Source organism: Bidens hawaiensis, unplaced genomic scaffold (genome assembly GCF_021521415.1).
Source record: "Bidens hawaiensis isolate Kalapana, Puna unplaced genomic scaffold, B.hawaiensis_p1.1 tig00012724_1, whole genome shotgun sequence".
In the NCBI taxonomy this organism is placed as follows: domain Eukaryota; kingdom Viridiplantae; phylum Streptophyta; class Magnoliopsida; order Asterales; family Asteraceae; genus Bidens; species Bidens hawaiensis.
In genome coordinates, this window is record NW_027492052.1 from 585330 (window position 1) to 604941 (window position 19612).

The 19612-nt window shown below is 34.5% G+C and overlaps 1 protein-coding gene across 1 annotated transcript; it reads left to right on the plus strand.

The window, feature by feature from the left end:
• The first annotated feature begins 474 nt into the window (after positions 1-474).
• Positions 475-16034, plus strand: LOC143541900 (protein CHROMATIN REMODELING 24-like). The gene is made up of 22 exons (XM_077034592.1): positions 475-535; positions 1369-1796; positions 2363-2493; positions 2635-2692; positions 2767-2886; positions 3984-4091; positions 4175-4230; positions 5024-5114; positions 5347-5472; positions 5564-5632; positions 6180-6389; positions 6468-6539; positions 6997-7077; positions 7150-7268; positions 7553-7664; positions 7744-7812; positions 7920-8014; positions 8519-8644; positions 8734-8799; positions 8882-9008; positions 10684-10944; positions 15942-16034. The coding sequence occupies exons 1-22, from the start codon at positions 475-477 to the stop codon at positions 16032-16034; spliced, it is 2679 nt and encodes an 892-aa protein (XP_076890707.1).
• The last annotated feature ends 3578 nt before the right edge of the window (positions 16035-19612 follow it).

The following is a 19612-nucleotide window of genomic DNA, read 5'->3' on the forward strand; positions in this document are numbered from 1 at the left end:
TTTATAGTTTAAAAAAAATTAAAAAAGGAAAAGAAAAACTCTTTAAATAATAATAAAAAACTTTTTTTAATTAATAATGATAATAAAAGATGACAAAATGACAAAATTTTAAACATAAAAGTTTAAATTGTACGTAAAACTTAAAGGAGACGATACATTTAGTAAAAATGAAAAGAACGGAGATATGTTACCCTTTCAAATATTTTCAAATATAGACTTATTGTCATTACCATAATTCCTGTTTATGGTATTAATAATAAAATAGGCGGGGAAAAGAGTGTCTTGGATTGTTATATGTATTACTGTGGGTAAATCATTCATCATTTCATCTCATATTTCAAAGGTAAATCGTTGATGTTTATTTCATGAAATTTGTGTTTGCAAGCTTATTTATATGCTATATTATATATTATACTGCATGTATGTATATATGTTTACATTTGAGTTTGATTTTATTCATTTTACGTACAGAAAATGAAGAAGAATCGTGACGAAAACGATGACATTCCTTCAACCGATTCCGATTCTCCTTCTCGTAAGATGACTAAATTAACCCTGATTTGATATAAATTAGGTGAGGTTAGAGATTTACAAAACAATGAAAAAATGTGTTCCCGAGTTTCATTTAACGATGAAAATGAGAGGGAGAGGAATTAAATTTTAAATACATCGGTCGAGTTGATATAAGAAGAGCCCAATAGGTTAAATGGGTTATGAATACATCAGCTCGTACTACCCTAGGGCCGGCCCTGCCAAATCCTTCGGCTATACCCATTCACAATTTCTCACAACACAATCTTTATTAAAATAATAATATCTCTTTTTTCTATCTACACACCCAGACCTACTAGATTTTTAAAACACATTCACAACCCATCCCAACTTAAAAAAAGTATTTTTTTAACAAAGTCCGTTTTTAATAAAATTTAGGTCGGAATGTTCATAATTTTTTTTAAGAAATACCGTGTATTTAATTATTTTTTTAGTTCGAACAATAAAGTTAATTAAATAATTAAGTTATCGAGGGTTAGTTTGGATTACAATATGGGTTCACTTTTAACTAAAGCAATATTCATACACTATGTTAGGTGGTGTTAGAACACATATTTAGTAACCTATAAAACCAACCTTTTGTAACCTTGTGTATGCATGCAGTAAATATCATATTTTCTCACTTTGTGTATGCAATATGCATTTTTGTGTCTTTTTTATCCCAAGTTAATTCCAACACATCAAGTTTCGCGCATTTTTGTCTTGCGTGATTCAACGTTGCGATACGTTATAACAGTCATGTACTTTAATAAGTACATTCTATATATGCAGCCTCCAAGTTATTTACTAACATATTTATATATTTGGTTCATGCAGGGAACGTACCATCAAAAGTTATGAAAGGTGATAGTAGTCATGTAGAGAACACGGGGAAGGTATTTAACGGTGTTGGTAAAATTACAAATATATTAAGTAAACTACATTCATTATTCGAAAATGGAAAACGGCCAATCAAGCAAATTTCAAGCTCATCTCATTCGGTTACAAATGAAAAATATATCAAACAGAAGCCCGATAAAGTCTTTGAACATGTAAACGTTGAAGATGGTTTATTTAGCAAGGCGCATACATCAAATGATGAATCAAAAGATTCTTCATCGGGATTAAGTTATTTATTACCTAATAACATTGCAAACATGTTATACCCTCATCAAGTTGAAGGTGTGGAGTGGCTTTGGTCCCTGCATTGTGAAGGCAAGGGTGGCGTTTTGAGCGACGACATGGGCCTTGGGAAGACGATGCAGGTATGCATTTGTATCTAGGCCTGTAAACGAACCGAACGGACACGAACAAGGCCTTGTTCATGTTCGTTTGTTAAAGAAATAATGTGTTCACGAATACTAACCGAATGAGCACAAATAAAATGAATGTATTCACGGACACAAATAAAAACGGCGGATCCTAGAGTTTGAGATCGATGTATTCATCAATGTGAATAATGAGGAAGGAAATAAGAACACTGCAAAAAACAATATGAGAATATTGTTTCCTATTTTATGTTAGGAGTAATAATTAAAGAGTATAAAATGTTTAGATAAAATAAATAAATGTAAAAAAAAAAATAAAAAATCATGAACATCATATACAAATGAACATGAACAAACATTCATGAACACATTACCGAACGTTCACGAACACAACTGAACGAACGGGGGCTTTGTTCATGTCCGTTTGTTTAACTACTCGAATAAAACTTCTTGTTCATATAAACGAACTTTCTGTCGAACGGGTCATGAACTGTTCATTTATTTGTATCCTCTTTTCGACACATTAGAAAGTATAATGACTTTATTTGTTCATGTTGTTTCAGATTTGTGCATTTTTGGCGGGATTATTTCGGGCAAACTTGATTAAGAGGGTATTAGTTGTTGCCCCCAAGACAGTGTTACCGCATTGGATGAAAGAACTTGGTGTGGTTAATCTTTCGGGGAAGACACGAGCGTGAGTTTGGATAACTTTTGGTATTCGTTTTTTTGAAAAAATCACGAGAATGACCATGTTAACATTAGTCAAAATATCCGGTCATTCTCGTGATTTTCTCTTGTTTTTTTTCTAGCATTATTTGTTTTCGTAACTTTTCAGATACGTTGGGACATGTGCAAAAACGAGACAGCATGAACTCCACCAATTCATACTCCAGGTATACTTTTGTCTGAAATATTCAGTTAATATATACTTGTGCTTTAGTTATGGTTTATCTTGATTTATTTTTAGGATAATGGTGTTCTTCTTACAACTTATGATATCGTTCGCCATAACGTCAAATCTTTATGTGGAGACAATGTTGAGACCGGTGAGGAGGCTTTAACATGGGATTACATAATTCTTGATGAGGTATTATCATGCTTGCAGATATAAACCGGGAGTTGTATTGTATATTAACTGTGTTTATAATAGGTTACATAAAGTCTATATATATCTCTCTGTATATAGAGGATAATGCGCATATGTGCACATATAATGCATATATGCGTGGGCCCTTGGGTGGGCAAAAGTGAAATTGTATAAATTTTGACGTTATTTTACTAATTTCATGAAAATAACGTTATGCGTGGGCCCTTGGGTGGGCAAACTAAATTAGAAACTGATAGTTCGGTTTTGAGTTTTATTAAAACCGCAATATTGGTTTTGGTGCGGTTTTGTGTTTTGTGGATAACCGAAAAAACCGAACCGAAATAACCAAAAAAATTGAAAAAACCGTAATAACCGAACCGAACCGAACCGAACCAAACTGTAATCATTAAAACCGACCGACCTATAACTATTTGTTTAATTCATGTGATTAATAATAATAATAATAACAAATAAAATTACTCTATTAAATATATATTGTTTATGTTGAATTACTTTTTGATTGAATCGTTTATGTTTTATCCACTTGAATTTTTTTATATTTAACGTTTGCTATTGAATTTATGACATTTTATTTATAATTTTGAATGCAGGCATTTTTTTAAGCTCTAATATTCTATCACAAATAAACAATATTTTGTTAATCATTATTTTTTTTATAAAAAAATATTAAGCCCAATTCAAGATCTTGGGTCAAACTTTTTTGGCCCAATATACGAATAGAAAAACCATAAAAAACCGTATCCAAAACCAAATTGAATCCGATAACCGAAGGCCTAAAACCAAAAAAACCGAAACCGAACGGTTTTGAAAAATCGAAAAACTGAAAGTTTGGTTTTTGGTTCGGTTTTATCTCAAAACTGCACCGAACCACACCATGCACTCCCCTAGCTACTAAGGATACATGTAAAACGGGTCAAATTCACCGAAGCGAAAAATATATCTATACAATGCCCGGAATTTCGTTATTCGTAAAAATGGATTGTTGTTGTAATATTGTAGTTCTTGTTAATTGTTATCATGTTAAACTAATATACATTGGGAAAAAAATATTTGTTAACTTGAACATCTAAATGCAGGGGCATCTCATAAAGAATCCCAGTACACAAAGAGCTAAACGTTTGCGCGCTATACCTTGTTCTCATCGTATAATAATCAGAGGCACTCCACTGCAAAATAATCTTAAGGTATGTTGTTTGATGATTATGCCATCTGTTTTCGTATAATACGATGGTCTATGTTTGATGATCCTTTTGTTAATGTAATCTAGGAACTGTGGGCTTTGTTTGACTTCTGTTGTCCAGGACTTTTGGGTAACAAGAAATGGTAATGTTTCATTTATGCTTAGGCCTGTAAACGAACCGAATGAACACGAACAAGGGTTGTTCGTGTTCATTCGTTTAACTTTAAACGAACACGAACACTTAATCGAACACATTTTGTGTTTGTGTTGTTTGATTTAAAATATTAACATGTTCGTGTCTATTTATGTTCGTTTGTTGAAGTTATAAACGAATACAAACATAAATGAACATAACTGAACAAAGATAAACAAACATTAATGAACATATATGAACAAATGTAAATGAACACAAAAAAACATAAACGAACATAGTTGAGCGAAGAGTATCGGCTTCCTCCTGAAGAAGTAATTATTATTATTATTATTATTGTTGTTGTTGTTGTTGAGGAGTGATGTAAACGAATTGAACGAACACGAACACATATTTTGTGCTCGTGTTCATTTATTTAAAAAATGAACATGTTCGTGCTCGTTTATGTTCGTTTGTTTAAATTTAAACGAACAGTTCACGAACATAAATGAACATATATGAACACAAATGAACAAATATAAAGCCATTAAGTAGATGATTCTTCAAGATAATATTTAATTATTTTCTGTTCATATGTAAATGAACATAAACGAACATAAATAATTGGACATAAAAACAAACATAAATGAACGAACGAAACATGTGTTCATGTTCGTTCGGTTCATTTACAGGCCTATTTATGCTGTTAAAAACAAGTTTCTCGGGTTCTACTACCTCTACTTCTAAGTGAGTTCTAACTACTTTTTTGTTCCTTTTCTTACTATTGTGTTTGCATATTCTCTCAGGTTTAAGTCCAATTACGAGAAGGATATCCTTCGTGGACGAGAAAAAAATGCAACCGAAAGAAAGAAGCTCATTGGTTCAGCTGTTGCACAGGTTATGGTTCTTTCGGTTTTATAGAATATTTATAATTATACTGATACCATTATTAGGATATTGTATGTTACTATTTTATAACGTTTACTTGTATTTATATAGTTGATTAATAAAACATTACACGTCACTGGGTTTTCATTATTCTACAAACAGTTTAGTAACCGTTAGTTTTATAGTTACTTGACAGTTACTATGTTTTAAAATAATTATTTGTTATGTTAACCGAAAACAGAAGTTAGGAAATCACATTCAGCCATATTTTCTTCGACGCCTAAAAGCCGAGGTCTTTGGTGAAGATGGTGCCAAGCTTTCAAGAAAGAACGAGATTGTTGTTTGGTTAAGATTATCCCCTTGTCAGGTACTGACTGTTGATCGGTGTACGGATTATTCACCTTTAACAGAAGTTAGGAAATCACATTCAGCCATTTTACTAATATCTTTTACTGCAGCAACAACTATATGAAGCCTTTTTGACGAGTGAGAAAGACGGTTATTATTCACCTTTACCTGCTCTAACGGTATTATAGTTGGTTTATCTTCATATTATTCTTGAGTAAAGTGTTATTTTCGTTCATGAGGTTTGTTCAGTTAGTTACGCAACGTTAGTTCAAAAACTTTTTTTTACAGTTGAACCCTTGAGGTTTCCGAATTTTGACATTTTTGTCCATTTCACTAACCCCGTTACTTTTTGAACGTAAAGTCAGGGGTATTTATGTCCTTTTACCTATATGGATGAAATCATGAAAGTGGCAGTTATCAAACCTTAGGGACGATTTTATAAGATGAGATGGTTAAATATGAAATATTCATCTTATAAAATCGTCCCCGAGGTTTAATCGCAATTTCCACTTTCATTCAAATAGGTAAAATGACAGAAATACCCCTGACTTAATGTTAAAAAATTAACGGGGTTAGAGAAATGGACAAAAAATGGCAAGATTTGGAAACCGACCCCGACTGCAAAAAATAAAAGTTTTTGAATTAAGTTGCGTAAACGATCAAACCTCTGGGACGAAAAAGGCACTTTATTCTTTTTATCTTTTCTTTATATAACCTTATATATAGATATTGAAAAAGATATGTGATCATCCACTTCTGTTAACAAAACGAGCCGCTAAAAATGTTCTACACGGGATGGAATCAATGCTAAGTCAAGAAGATCAATGGGTTGCTGAAAACATAGCAAAGCACATAGCGGATGTCGCAGATGAATGCGGCATTAAGGAGAATAATGACAATGTTTCATGCAAGATTTCATTTGTTATGTCTTTGCTGGTTAGAGTTTTGTTTGCATTAAATTTAATTAGTATTATTGCATCAAGTGTGAAATTTCTTTTTTATGTAACTCAACAGGATAATCTGATTCCCGAAGGTCATAATGTTCTTATCTTTTCCCAAACTCGCATAATGCTCAATCTTCTTCAGGTTTGTTTAAAAAAAAACAAAATTTGTAAGCTTATTATTAGAGTACTCCTTATTTTTATATAGTAAACTGATATTATATTTTAATTTAAATAAAATTGCACAAATGGTCCCTGAGATTTGACCATATTACAAGTTTGGTCCTCGGATTTTAAACTTTGCAAACCGAGTCCAAACATTTGAGAGCATTGCACATTTAGTCTCCACTCCATAACTCCTAGCATAACTTCATCACCTTCGTTTACTCACTAAACCTTTGACATAAATGACGCATGACATCACTTTCCCGTTAAAAACTAACCGGGATTAACGGTGGGGACTAAATATGAAACTCTCTCACAAATGTTTAAACTAAGTTTGCAACTTTTAATATCTGGGGACCAAACTTACAATAAGGTCAAACCATAGGGACCATCCGTGAAATTTTCTCGTAATTTTGTTTGATGCTTTTCGTGATTAGGATACTCTTAATGCCCGAGGCTACAAGTTCTTGCGGATGGATGGTACTACCAAACCGAGTGACAGATTAAAGATTGTTAATGTCAGTATTTTCATTTAGCAAGAAAATGATTTTAGTTAATAGTAAAAATTCATATTAATATTAATATAACAGGATTTTCAAGAGGGTGGTAAAGCTCCAATATTTCTTTTGACTTCCAAAGTTGGTGGTCTGGGACTTACACTTACGAAGGCAGACCGCGTTATTGTAATCGATCCTGCTTGGAATCCGAGGTTGAATATATATAAGTAGATTTTTTTTCTAAGAAGTGTAGGAAGTGTGTTTTCACCATTAGATTTAATAAAACACACTGCACAATAAGCACACTTTCCATATCCACCGTCAGATCAACATATATAACGCATCAGATTACATCTTACACTTCTTAGACATACTTCACATTTTATTATAACCCCACCCTATATATATATATGTATGTATGTATATATATATATATATATATTCTCTTCTCACTAGTTAAATAAAGTGACCATATCATCTTTTAATTCTTTTGCAGTACTGATAATCAAAGCGTTGATCGTGCATACCGCATTGGACAGAACAAAGACGTTATTGTATACCGTCTAATTACTTGCAGTACTATTGAAGAAAAGATATACAGAAATCAGGTCATACTTTATCCAATATATCATTATTCATGCTTCTTGTTATGCCATTAACTGACTCTTTTAAGTGGTCACAGGACAGATATATAAAGTTGGTTTATTCAAATGCGCTACTGAACGCGAAGATCAACTTCGTTATTTCAGTCAGAAGGTGTGAATAATGAAAACTTGGATATTATTGTCATTTATCAAGAAGTTGAAAAATGCAGGGTTGACGCGCAACATTGACCCGTTTAAACTTTTCTGTGCTTGTTTTAGGATTTAAAAGACCTTTTCAGTCTCCCAGAGCAGGGTTTTGATGTTTCTTTGACTTGCCAACAGTTGCATAAAGAGCATGATTATGAACATAAAATGTTAGTTATTCATTCAACCATAGCGGGCACTCACACATGCACACACACATATATTCATTCATTCATAATTACCAACAATATGTTGAGAACTGCGAGAATTGTATTAACACGTGTACTATTATAAAGTTTACCAGACCGTGTGTAGACTTCAATTTGTTTTAAGAGATTTTTTTTAATATGGTATTGATAGTGTTTTGTCTAAATGCATGTATGCGTATACACTATACAGTAAACACACGTGTATGTATGCATATGTGCGCATTTTTATATTAAAAAAAGTAGGAGAGAATTAACCGTTGTTTTTTAAATTTATCATTTTCATTGAAGTGATATGTACGCGTGCTTACGCTGTTCTCAACATACTCTTTAATTACTTTTCTTTGGCATGTTTGCTAGTTTATTTAAATGATTAAAAATGGCTCCTTTTTAGTTTTTACCATTTTTTAATTACTTAAAATCACTTTTTATTGGATAATGAAGTTAATGATATTATTTATTATATAGGGATTCATCTCTAGAACACCACACCAATTTTTTGGAATCTCTTTGTATGGTTGGTATCAGTCACCACCGTTTGCTATTCTCCAAAGTTGTCCCTATGCCAGTTTTCCGAGACGAAAAACGTACAAGGTGGGACCCTTTATCATTTTCAAGGGCATTTTAAGGATTTCACCTTTTGATTTTTTGCAGAATCTATAATGCTGTTTTCGGTTTTGTAGGGTTAGGCAAGCAAAATACATGAGCAACTCATCTTCGCGATACTCGCATGAACAAACTTTTAATATGTATGTCTACTCAAAATTTTAATAATATTATTTTATTAATTTTTATTGTGAATTTATTATTGTTTATCTTCATTTCTAACAGTGGTCGATTTGCTTTTAACCGAAAGGATGTTGGGCAAAGGAAGAATCTCTCCCCAAATGTTTCCGATAAATTAACAGAATCAGAAACCAAACAAGTCAATCGCGTGTCTCAAGTTTATGCAAACAAGGTACATGAGTACATCCTATTATGATTATAATAAAAGCTTGGATTCTTATAATAATATATGGTGTTTAAGCATTAAGTTTAGATGACTAAATTTTTAGTCTAGTGTAATTGGTTGACTCGGGCAGTGGTGGCGCGCTTGCAAAAACATTATGCGGAGATTCATAAGCTACGAATGTTGAAAACGCGTTTACTTAACGCTCTTAAAATGAAACTATGAGATTTTGTTGTGCAACATAATCTCTATGTTTTGGTTCAGGTTCCACTTTACAAAATGTCTTGCTACTAATCAAGGTTCACGATTATTTTGTCTTTTGTATGGTTCCTTTGATACTTGGGTATCTTTTAGCATGTTCTGAAAAGTGTTAGCTGTAACATTGTAATCAAAAGTTATTATATAAATATAATATTTATGGTTAGAAGAAAGCTTTGTTGCTGTTTTTACATGTTCTCTAGAAATTTATAGTTTAAAGAAAAGGCAGTGTTTTAAAAATCGGACTGTAACTGTACTAGCAGAATCCATTTTACAAGTCTGATGATATCATAAGTCATAACTCATACATCATAATTAATTTAAAAAAAAAGGTACAAAAAGATACACTACAACAAAATAAAAGTAAACCACTTGTATAATAGTTAATTTTGTAACATATTTAAAGACAACTATATATTGTGAATGAAGATTAATGAGATCATATCACTTTAACATGAAAATAAAAGGCGCAAACTTTCAAACGGATACTCATCCAAAACTTTGTGAATGTCTCTATCCACTATATATTGTGAATGAAGATAAATGTATAATAGTTAGTTTTGTAACATATTTACTCGATAATACATGAATAAATCATTAAAGTACAAATACTCATCAAGCTTGCTCGAATATTTCAAACATTCAATCAAAACAGCAAAGGTTGCTAGAATGGTCATAAAAATATCAAAGCTTGCTAGAGTTGACATATTTAATCACAAAGCTGGCTAGAATGACCTAAACATCCTATAAAACAACTAAGTTTGCTAGAAAGTTTAGAAATCATCAAAGCTTGCTAGAATCAACATAATCAAACATATTCAATTTTAAGCTTGCTCGAATGAGTTAAACTTCAAATAAAACAATCAAGTCTACTCGAAAGTCTGGAAAACATCAAAGCATGCTCGAAATGGATGAACTTAGACAAAATCATCTAAGTTTACCCGATAAGGTTGGAAATCATCAAACCTTACTCGAAAGTACATATTCAGACCTATTCAAGGTAAAATGCAACTCTTTTTTACTTAAACCACAATTTTTAAATAATTTTATCATTAAAGATCAATGTTTAAGAGCAAATGGTGCATTAAGAGATCAAATTTCAGTCTTAATTCCTTCCAAAACATTTTCTTTCTCTTTTGTGAAAAGATCTCAACATGGGATCATATTGATTAAGCCACTTCTCAATACTTCATTCTCAGGATTATTATGACAGCTTAGGCAGGTTAATAGCAGGTCTAGACTTAACATGAATTTCATTTCTTTGGTGATATGATTAAGGTTCAATTAATTTGCATAAGACTAAAATGGATAACACTTATTATGTTCTAATGCTCCATATCTATTCTCAAGGCTTATTTGGCTTTGTCCATATCACCCCGAATTGACTCCGACCCCCTGATATTTGGTGAAAACTTTTTAATGACAGGGCAATCAAGAAGTCCAAGATGTTCATGCATTGAATGAGGAAGATCCTAGCAACCAACAAGAACAGAGTCAAGAAAAAGCTAACAGAGAAGCAAGATTTGAAACTTTGTTTCGAAACTTGAATATTGGAAACAATGTTGCATTTTCTTCACAACAGACTACTGAAGAAGCTCCTGAATTCCATGATGCAACAGCAGATTTGATCATTGATGAATCTGATCTCAATGATACAAATATTGACTCAAATATTTCTACTGGTCATGTTATGCAAACTTCCTTTGTTGAAAGAAATCATCCACCTGAAAACATCATTGGAGACATCAGTGAAAGAGTAACAAGAAGTGCATCAAAATCTGCAAACATCTGTTTGTACTCCTGCTTTCTATCCCAAGTTGAACCCAAGAACATTATTCAAGCCTTAAAAGACAATAGTTGGGTAGAAGCAATGCAAGACGAGTTGACTCAGTTTAGAGATTAATAAGTGTGGGAACTTGTAGATAAGCCAAGAGGTAAGTATGCCATTGGAACCAAGTGGGTTTTCAGGAACAAGAGGGATGAGAGAGGAATTGTGATAAAGAACAAGGCAACACTAGTTGCTTTAGGTTGCCTACAAGAGGAAGGAACTGATTTTGAAGAAGTTTTTGCACAAGTGGCAAGGCTAGAAGCTATAAGAATCTTTCTGGCCTATGTTGCTTCTCAAAATATTAAGGTGTTTCAATTGGATGCTAAATCTGTCTTTCTTAATGGAAAATTGAAGAGGAGGTGTATGTAGCTCAACCATCAAGTTTTGAGGACCCTGATTATCCCAACAGAGTATACAAATTAAACAAAGCTTTGTATGGATTACATCAAGCTCCAAGGGCATGGTATGATGAGTTATCAAATCACTTGCTTGTTAATGGCTTTCAAAGGGGAGCTATTGATAAGATCTTTTCCTACAAAAGAAGAGGAAAGGATTTACTGTTTCTACAAGTTTATGTAGATGACATCATCTTTGGATCTATCAATGAACAAATGTGCCATGAATTTAAAGAGGTCATGAAATCTAAATACTGCATCAGCTCCATGGGTGAAATGAATTTCTTTCTTGGTCTGCAAGTGCAACAAAAGAAGGATGACATATTCATTTGCCAGTCAAAGTATGTGCATGACATTCTGAACAAGTTCAAGTGTCAAGATATCAAGACTTCTTTAACTCCAATGGACATACATGAAAAGATGATTCCTAATGAAAAAGGGGAGCCTGTTGATGAGCATGAGTATAGAGCAAAGATTGGGTCACTAATGTATCTGACTGCTTCTAGACCAGATATTATGTTTGATGTATGTGTATATGCAAGATTCCAATCATCTCCAAAGGTCTCTCACATGACTGCTGTCAAGAGGATCTTCAGATACTTGGAAGGAAAACCTGATTTGGGGATATGGTATCCAAAGAACCATTCCTTTGATCTAATTGCTTAAACTGACAATGAATATGATGGCTGCAACACGAGTAGAAAGTCAACTCTGGTGGATGTCAATTTTTGGGTGACAGGCTAGTGTCTTGGCAGTGCAAGAAGCAAACAACAGTGTCAATCTCAACCGCTGAAGCTAAGTATATTGCTGCATCTGCCTACTGTGCACAAGTTCTTTGGATTCAGAACCAACTGCTGGATTATGGTTTGAATTTCTTGAACACCCCTATTTTCATTGATAATACTACTGCACTATTTATTGTTAGGAATCCAGTTCAACACTCTAAGACTTAGCACATTGAAATCAGACATCATTTTCATTAGAGATTGTAATGAGAAAGGACCAATTGAAATGAAAAGAGTTGACACTAGTGACAATTTGGCTGACCTATTCAACAAGCCACTAGATAGAATCAAATTCAACTTTCTCTTGAAAGCTTTATGTATGATCAACTCTGATGAGGTCTGATTAATGATTTGTGCTATGTGTGCTAACTGATTATCTTTAATGGTCTTGAGAGTAAAGTTTGTGTTTGATTGCATGTTTAACTGTTATATGCTTTAAAATGATTATTGGTGTGACTTAGGTGTCACTGATACCTAGGTTTGTTATCAGTGAATGAGATAGATATCAGGATAAGTATTTGAAATGATCTATTTGTGTGTGCTTATCTAATGTTTTGATTGTGTGGATTATGACTTTGTGGATAATCTGATATGATGATGTGATTAGGATAGGATAGGCTATGCATAGTCTGTCTTTAATGCAAATTGTTTTGATTTTGTCATTCATGTTATGATTGTTCTTGAGTATGTTACTTACTGTTTGTGTCAAAGTATGTCTTTGTGTCAAAATTGCATGCTCAAATGTAAAGTTTTTCAAGAAAGTTTTAGCTCAAAACATTTTTGACAAAAACAGAGCAAGTTGTTATGGTGTTGAGACATGATAAGATTATTCAGTTCAAGTTTTGAAGAAGCTTAAAAAGGTTTTAAGTGAAAATTGATCCAACATTTTGTGAAATGATAGTACATTTATTATTTTGTCAATCATATGAATTCAATAGGCTAAAAGGTCAATTAGTTCAGTCATTGATATGTATGGTTGTTTTCCATGATGTGTAAAATCTGAGATGATATAAACATAATGAAATGCTAAACTTTATGTGGAGATACATTGTTGTCTATGCATGTTCCAATATACATCTTTCCGCATGATGGGCAGAAAAGTGATTATCCAGTCATACACGAGTCTGTTGGTATTTGGTCACCAAAAATGAATCATCTTATACATATGACAAATAACAAATGTGAACAACTTTTTATGTTTATTTTATTCAACCAAAAGTTGATAAATATTCACAATTTTTTGAGAAAATTCAAACATGAGGGTTAATTATATAATTACAGGGGTGGAGGCAATCATATAAGTCCTTTAACATTTCGAATGAAAGGCCTATAAGCCCGAACTGCGTGGCATGTAAGTCCAACGTTCAACCTCACATATGTTGAAGTTTTGAAAAGAAAAATCAAATAAATTTAAATGTTTTGTCATTAAAAAGTTTTCACCAAATATCAGGGGGTCGGAGTCAATTCGGGGTGATATGGACAAAGCCAAATAAGCCTTGAGAATAGATATGGAGCACTTGAGGGATCCTTAATAAATCTATATTAAGTCCTTTTACCAGCAACCTTGGTCCATAATTTGTCTAAATCAATTTTCTTTGTAGAATCTTCCACATGGACACTTGTCTTGTAGAGTGTTTCATCAAAGTTTTCAGGATAAATCTTGAAAGACTTGATTAATTTCTCAAGGTCAAATAGCCAAGATGCTCCATCTACAGTATTAAACTGATTTTCATTGAATATCACATCAGAGGACTTAATCACACTCAAATGATCTTTAACATAGACTCTATAAGCCTTTGAGTGTGTTGAATATCCAATAAAGAAACAATCCAATGATTTTGATTGAAACTTGTTGAGATAGTCCTTGGTATTTAAAAGTGAGCACTTGCAACCAAAAGGTTTGAGAAACTTAATGTAGGGCTTTCTTTTGAACAAAATTTCATACGGATTCTTGTTTTGGCTCTTGTTGAGAAGTACCCTATTCTGAACATAGCAGGCTGTATTGATGGCTTCTGCCCAGAACGAGACAGGTAGAAAAACATCTGCTAACATGGTCCTTGCAGCTTCAATAAGTGTTCTATTTCTTCTTTCTGCAACTCCATTCTGTTCAGGAGTTCTAGGGGCACTGAATTGTTGAAGTATTCCTTTAGAATTGCCAAACTCATCCATTACCCCATTTTTGAACTCAGTTCCATTGTCACTTCTCATAATCTTCACCCTTACATCCAACTGATTCTCAATCCTTGTCACGCAATTCTTGATAAGATCAGCAGCCTCATCCTTGGTACTCAAGAAATAAACCCATGTGTATCTTGAAAAGTCGTCAATTATTACTAAGCAATACCTCTTCTTTCCTATACTAGGAACACTCACAGGACCAAAGAGATCCATGTGAAGCAATAGGTGTGCAAACGAGTCAAGCTGTTCGCGAGTTACTTGAGATCAGCCAGTGAAAAGAGCTCGATCTCAAACGAGTCTAAGCCTGAACTCGAGCCTAAATGTAAGCTCGTTAAAACAAGTCGGCTCGCGAGTCTAAACGAGCATACCATTTATATAATTTATATTATATATATAAATAAAACAATAAATATGAACTAGTTAATAAATAGTAAACGAGCAGAGCATAGCCCGAGCAAAGCGGAGGCGAGCTCGAGCTTGAAAAAATATTCACGAGCCGAGCTCGAGCTTTAGAATTTGAGATTGAAACTAACTTAAACGAACCGATCTCAAGACTACTCGAGTTTGGGCTTAGCTCAACTCGACCTGGCCTGTTTGCACCCGCTATAATAATAAACATTTTTCTAGGTAAAATAGACCAAATAAACTATAAACGAATCTCCTATCCACTCGGAACATTTCTAGGTAAGATTCCAAAAACATGATCTAGTTTTTAATGCTCAATAAATAAATATGAATATGCTACTACACAATGGAAAGTTGTTTTAAAGCTTTCTTCTTTATTTTAATCTTTATTTCTAGTTTCTATATTTTCTTCCCCGGCGCAAGTGAGTAGAAGCTTTGAAAGTGAGAATGGTTTGAAGCTTTGCCCTAAAAACTTAATTTTATGTAATAATGCTTTCTTTTCTTTCTTTTTTTTCCTTGAAATTAATAGCATGCCGTTTAAAAAATAAAAAATAAAAAATCGTAATAGCATGATATTATTAGACTAGATTTACTAATAAAAGATATATTAATAGTCTTGATTTATTAAGATACCTAGCTTTTTGAAAGTCCTTGGACCGGATCATAATACGTCATCATACGTGTCGGAACGATATGAAACGGATCGTAAACGTTATGTTTACTATACGATGTTCAATGGCAGAAACACTAAACAAAGGGATAAACACATGGCAACTCACATAAACATTCACCGATATTCATTAAATGTGTAAGTACAAGTGATTACAAAATTCTCCAAAAATCAGAAAATCTATCTCAAAATGACATAATCACACATATTTATACACCATCCTATGATCGTATAAGTTTTAGCTGGCGTATAAGACTTTATACGCCACGTATAAGTCTTATACGCTAGGTTAGACTTATACGCCCTTAACATTTTATCTAAAATGACAATTTCAGCCCTTGTACAATACAAATATGACATATTAAGCCCACAATACCTAGCATTAGACATTAATGCTCTAACAAACCCCCTGGATATTGCTAGGTATTTGTCTTCAATCCATACCAAAAACTCTTTTCCGATATTCCTTTTTCGCTTCTTCAAAGGACGGATTTGTCGATCGTTGTTGAGAAGTAGGACGAGAAACTCCAGTCCGCATGTATTGAAATTTGTTCCATGACGCCTGAGTAACTCGGTCCTAACGCTCAGCCCTCACTCTGTCCTGCTCTTCACTAACAACCCTCCAATTTGTCTCCCAAGCCTTTCCAGAATGAATCTTCTTATCAAAGCATAAATCCACAACTTTTTGGAACTGGTTGGCTTGCGACTTCACTTTCTTGTCATTACATTGTATCCTGTTTGCATGTAATATCTCAATGTCTTTCAACGGATAGTTTACCAACCACGTCGGATCATATACTCGAATAACATAGTATTGTTCTTTCCCATGATCCAAATATATGATCACTTCACCGGTTAACGCTAGATAAGACCAACAAAGGAAGTACGAATGAAAATCCTATTCCATTGGGTACAACGGGATAACACATAGCGAGTTTGGCCTTGAATATCTCAACGTTCTTATCAACTCACCTTCAGGACGCTTCCTTGATTTGTACATAAAGGCTTTCGGAACCTGAGGCGCCCACTTCTTAAAACCACTATTTGCTTCGTTCACCAAAAACTCCCAAACATCTTTCACATGCCCTCTCTTCAGCTTGTAGAGCATGTCATAATGCATGCAAATATCATAAACATCAAACCACGGCAACGACTGTAACTCCATTAAACTATTGAAGTATTGCACTCCAAATAGTCTTCTAATTCCAATCTTCTGAATCTTACTCAAGTATGCAGTACTTATGCACTTTCCCAAAGCAACATCTTGTTGAGTTTTCTGATAATATTTCACAGGGTTAAGATAAACTTGTGGCTCATTCACACGATTAGGAAACCAATCCTTCTTTTCCACCATCTCATCTTTCTTTGGTTGTTCGAATGGACTCGGCTCCATCTCGATTTCTTCATCGAATACTTCATCGAAAGCATCAAACTCTTCAGCTTCATCAACAAATTTAAAAGATTCAGGCTTATCTTCAAATTCCACGTCTCTATTAAGCCAATCTTCATTAATTTCAGGATCAGGAATATCCTTTTCAAAATCAAACGTTAAATCATCAACCGAAACATCCAACATCTTTGCCAATTCCCACTTATCCACAGGAATCTCTCCCTCCTCCAAATAATCCACCATATTAGAAACTCGAAAGTTAGAAGTAATTAAATCTTCTAATTCCTCCAAAGGCTTCTCGGCTGGTGCACTTTTAGATTCAGATTCATGTTGTGGTTCATCTTGTTTAACATCACCACCAATAGAATCAAACTTCTTCTCAGACTTGCCAGCAACCGCACCCGCACCGCCTTGAGGTGTATCATCGTCATCTAAATCATCAGAATCACCGAAATCTACCATTTCCTCATCTTCTTTATCTTCCTCTTCTTCTTCTTCTTCTTCTTCTTCTTCTTCTTCCTCCTCTTCCTCAATAAGTTGTTCAACAGTTTGTACTATCACAGGCTCAATCACAGCAGGTTCAATCACAGACTCAGTAACTTGTACATTAGCATGACTAGATCCCTCAGCTTGCATAGAAGCTTCAACATACCCCTTTGGAAATACTCAATTTTTTCTCCGGATCAGTGAACACACCCCTTTGGCAATACTGGCAAAATTTCGAACGGGCAGCGTTGGTGGCGTCAGGGCATAATTAATGATCTGATTCTTCTGTAGGGTCAAAACATATTGTATGTAGGTCACCAAGACCGAATTTCTGATCCGATTCAGTGGTTCGACCCATACTCAGTTTTTTCTCCGGATTAGTGAACATACCCATTTGGCAATACCGGAAAAACTTCGAACGGGCAGCGTGGTGGATTCAGGGCATAATTATTGATCTGATTCTTTCGTAGGGTCAAAAAATATTGTATGGAGGTCACCAAGACCGAATTTCTGATCTGATTCAGCGGTTCGACCCATACTCAGTTTTTTCTCTGGATCAGTGAACATACCCCTTTGGAAATACTAGCAAAATTTCGAACGGTCCGCGCGGTGGCGTCAAGGCATAATTATTGATCCAATTCTTTCGTTGGGTAAAAAAATATTGTATCAGGGTCACCAAGACCGAATTTTTGATCCGATTTAGCGGTTCTACCCATACTCAGTTTTTTCTCCGGATCAGTGAACATACCCCTTTGGCAATACTAGCAAAATTTCGAACGGTCCGCGCAGTGGCGTTAGGGCATAATTATTGATCCGATTCTTTCACTGGGTCAAAAAATATTGTAAGGAGGTCACCAAGACCGAATTTTTGATCTGATTCAATGGTTCGACCCATACTTAGTTTTTTCTCCGGATCACTGAATACACCCTTTTGGCAATACTGACAAAATTTCGAACGGGACGCGTGGTGGCATCAGGGTATAATTATTGATCTGAATCTTTCGTAGGGTCAAAAAATATTGTATGGAGGTCACCAAGACCGAATTTCTGATCTGATTCAGCGGTTCGACCCATACTCAGTTTTTTCTCCGGATCAGTGAACATACCCCTTTGGCAATACAGGCAAAAATTCGAACGGGCCGTGTTGTGGCGTCAAGGCATAATTATTGATCCGATTCTTTCGTTGGGTCAAAAAATATTGTATGGAGGTCACCAAGACCAAATTTCTGATCCGATTCAGCGGTTCGACCCATACTCAGTTTTTTCTCCGGATCAGTGAACATACCCCTTTGGAAATACTAGCAAAATTTCAAACGGTCCGCGCGGGTAGCGTTAGGGCATAATTATTGATCCGATTCTTTCATTGGGTCAAAAAATATTGTATGGAGGTCACCAAGACCGAATTTCTGATCTGATTCAACGGTTCGACCCATACTTAGTTTTTTCTCCGGATCACTGAACATACCCTTTTGGCAATACTGACAAAATTTCGAACGGGACGCGTGGTGGCGTCAGCACATAATTACTGATCTAATTCTTTCGTAGGGTCAAAAAATATTGTATGGAGGTCACCAAGACAGAATTTCTGATCTGATTCAGCGGTTCGACCCATACTCAGTTTTTTCTCCGGATGAGTGAACATACCCCTTTGGCAATACAGGCAACATTTCGAACGGCCCGAATTGTGGCGTCAGGACATAATTATTGATCCGATTCTTTGGTTCGTTCATAAAATACTGTACGGAGGTCACTAATACCGAATTTCTGATCCGATTCAGCGGTTCGACCCATACTCAGTTTTTTCTCCGGATCAGTGAACATACCCTTTTGGAAATACTAGCAAATTTTCAAACGGGTCATCGCGGTGGCGTTAGGGCATAATTATTGATCCGATTCTTTCATTGGGCCAAAAAATATTGTATGGAGGTCACCAAGACCGAATTTTTGATCTGATTCAACGGTTCGACCCATACTTAGTTTTTTCTCCGGATCACTGAACATACCCTTTTGGCAATACTGACAAAATTTCGAACGGTCCGCGTGGTGGCGTCAGGGCATAATTATTGATCTGAATCTTTCGTATGGTCAAAAAATATTGTATGGAGGTCATCAAGACCGAATTGCTATTCCGGTTCTGCGGTTCGACCCATACTCAGTTTTTTCTCCGGATCAGTGAACATACCCCTTTGGCAATACAGGTAAAATTTCGAATAGGCCG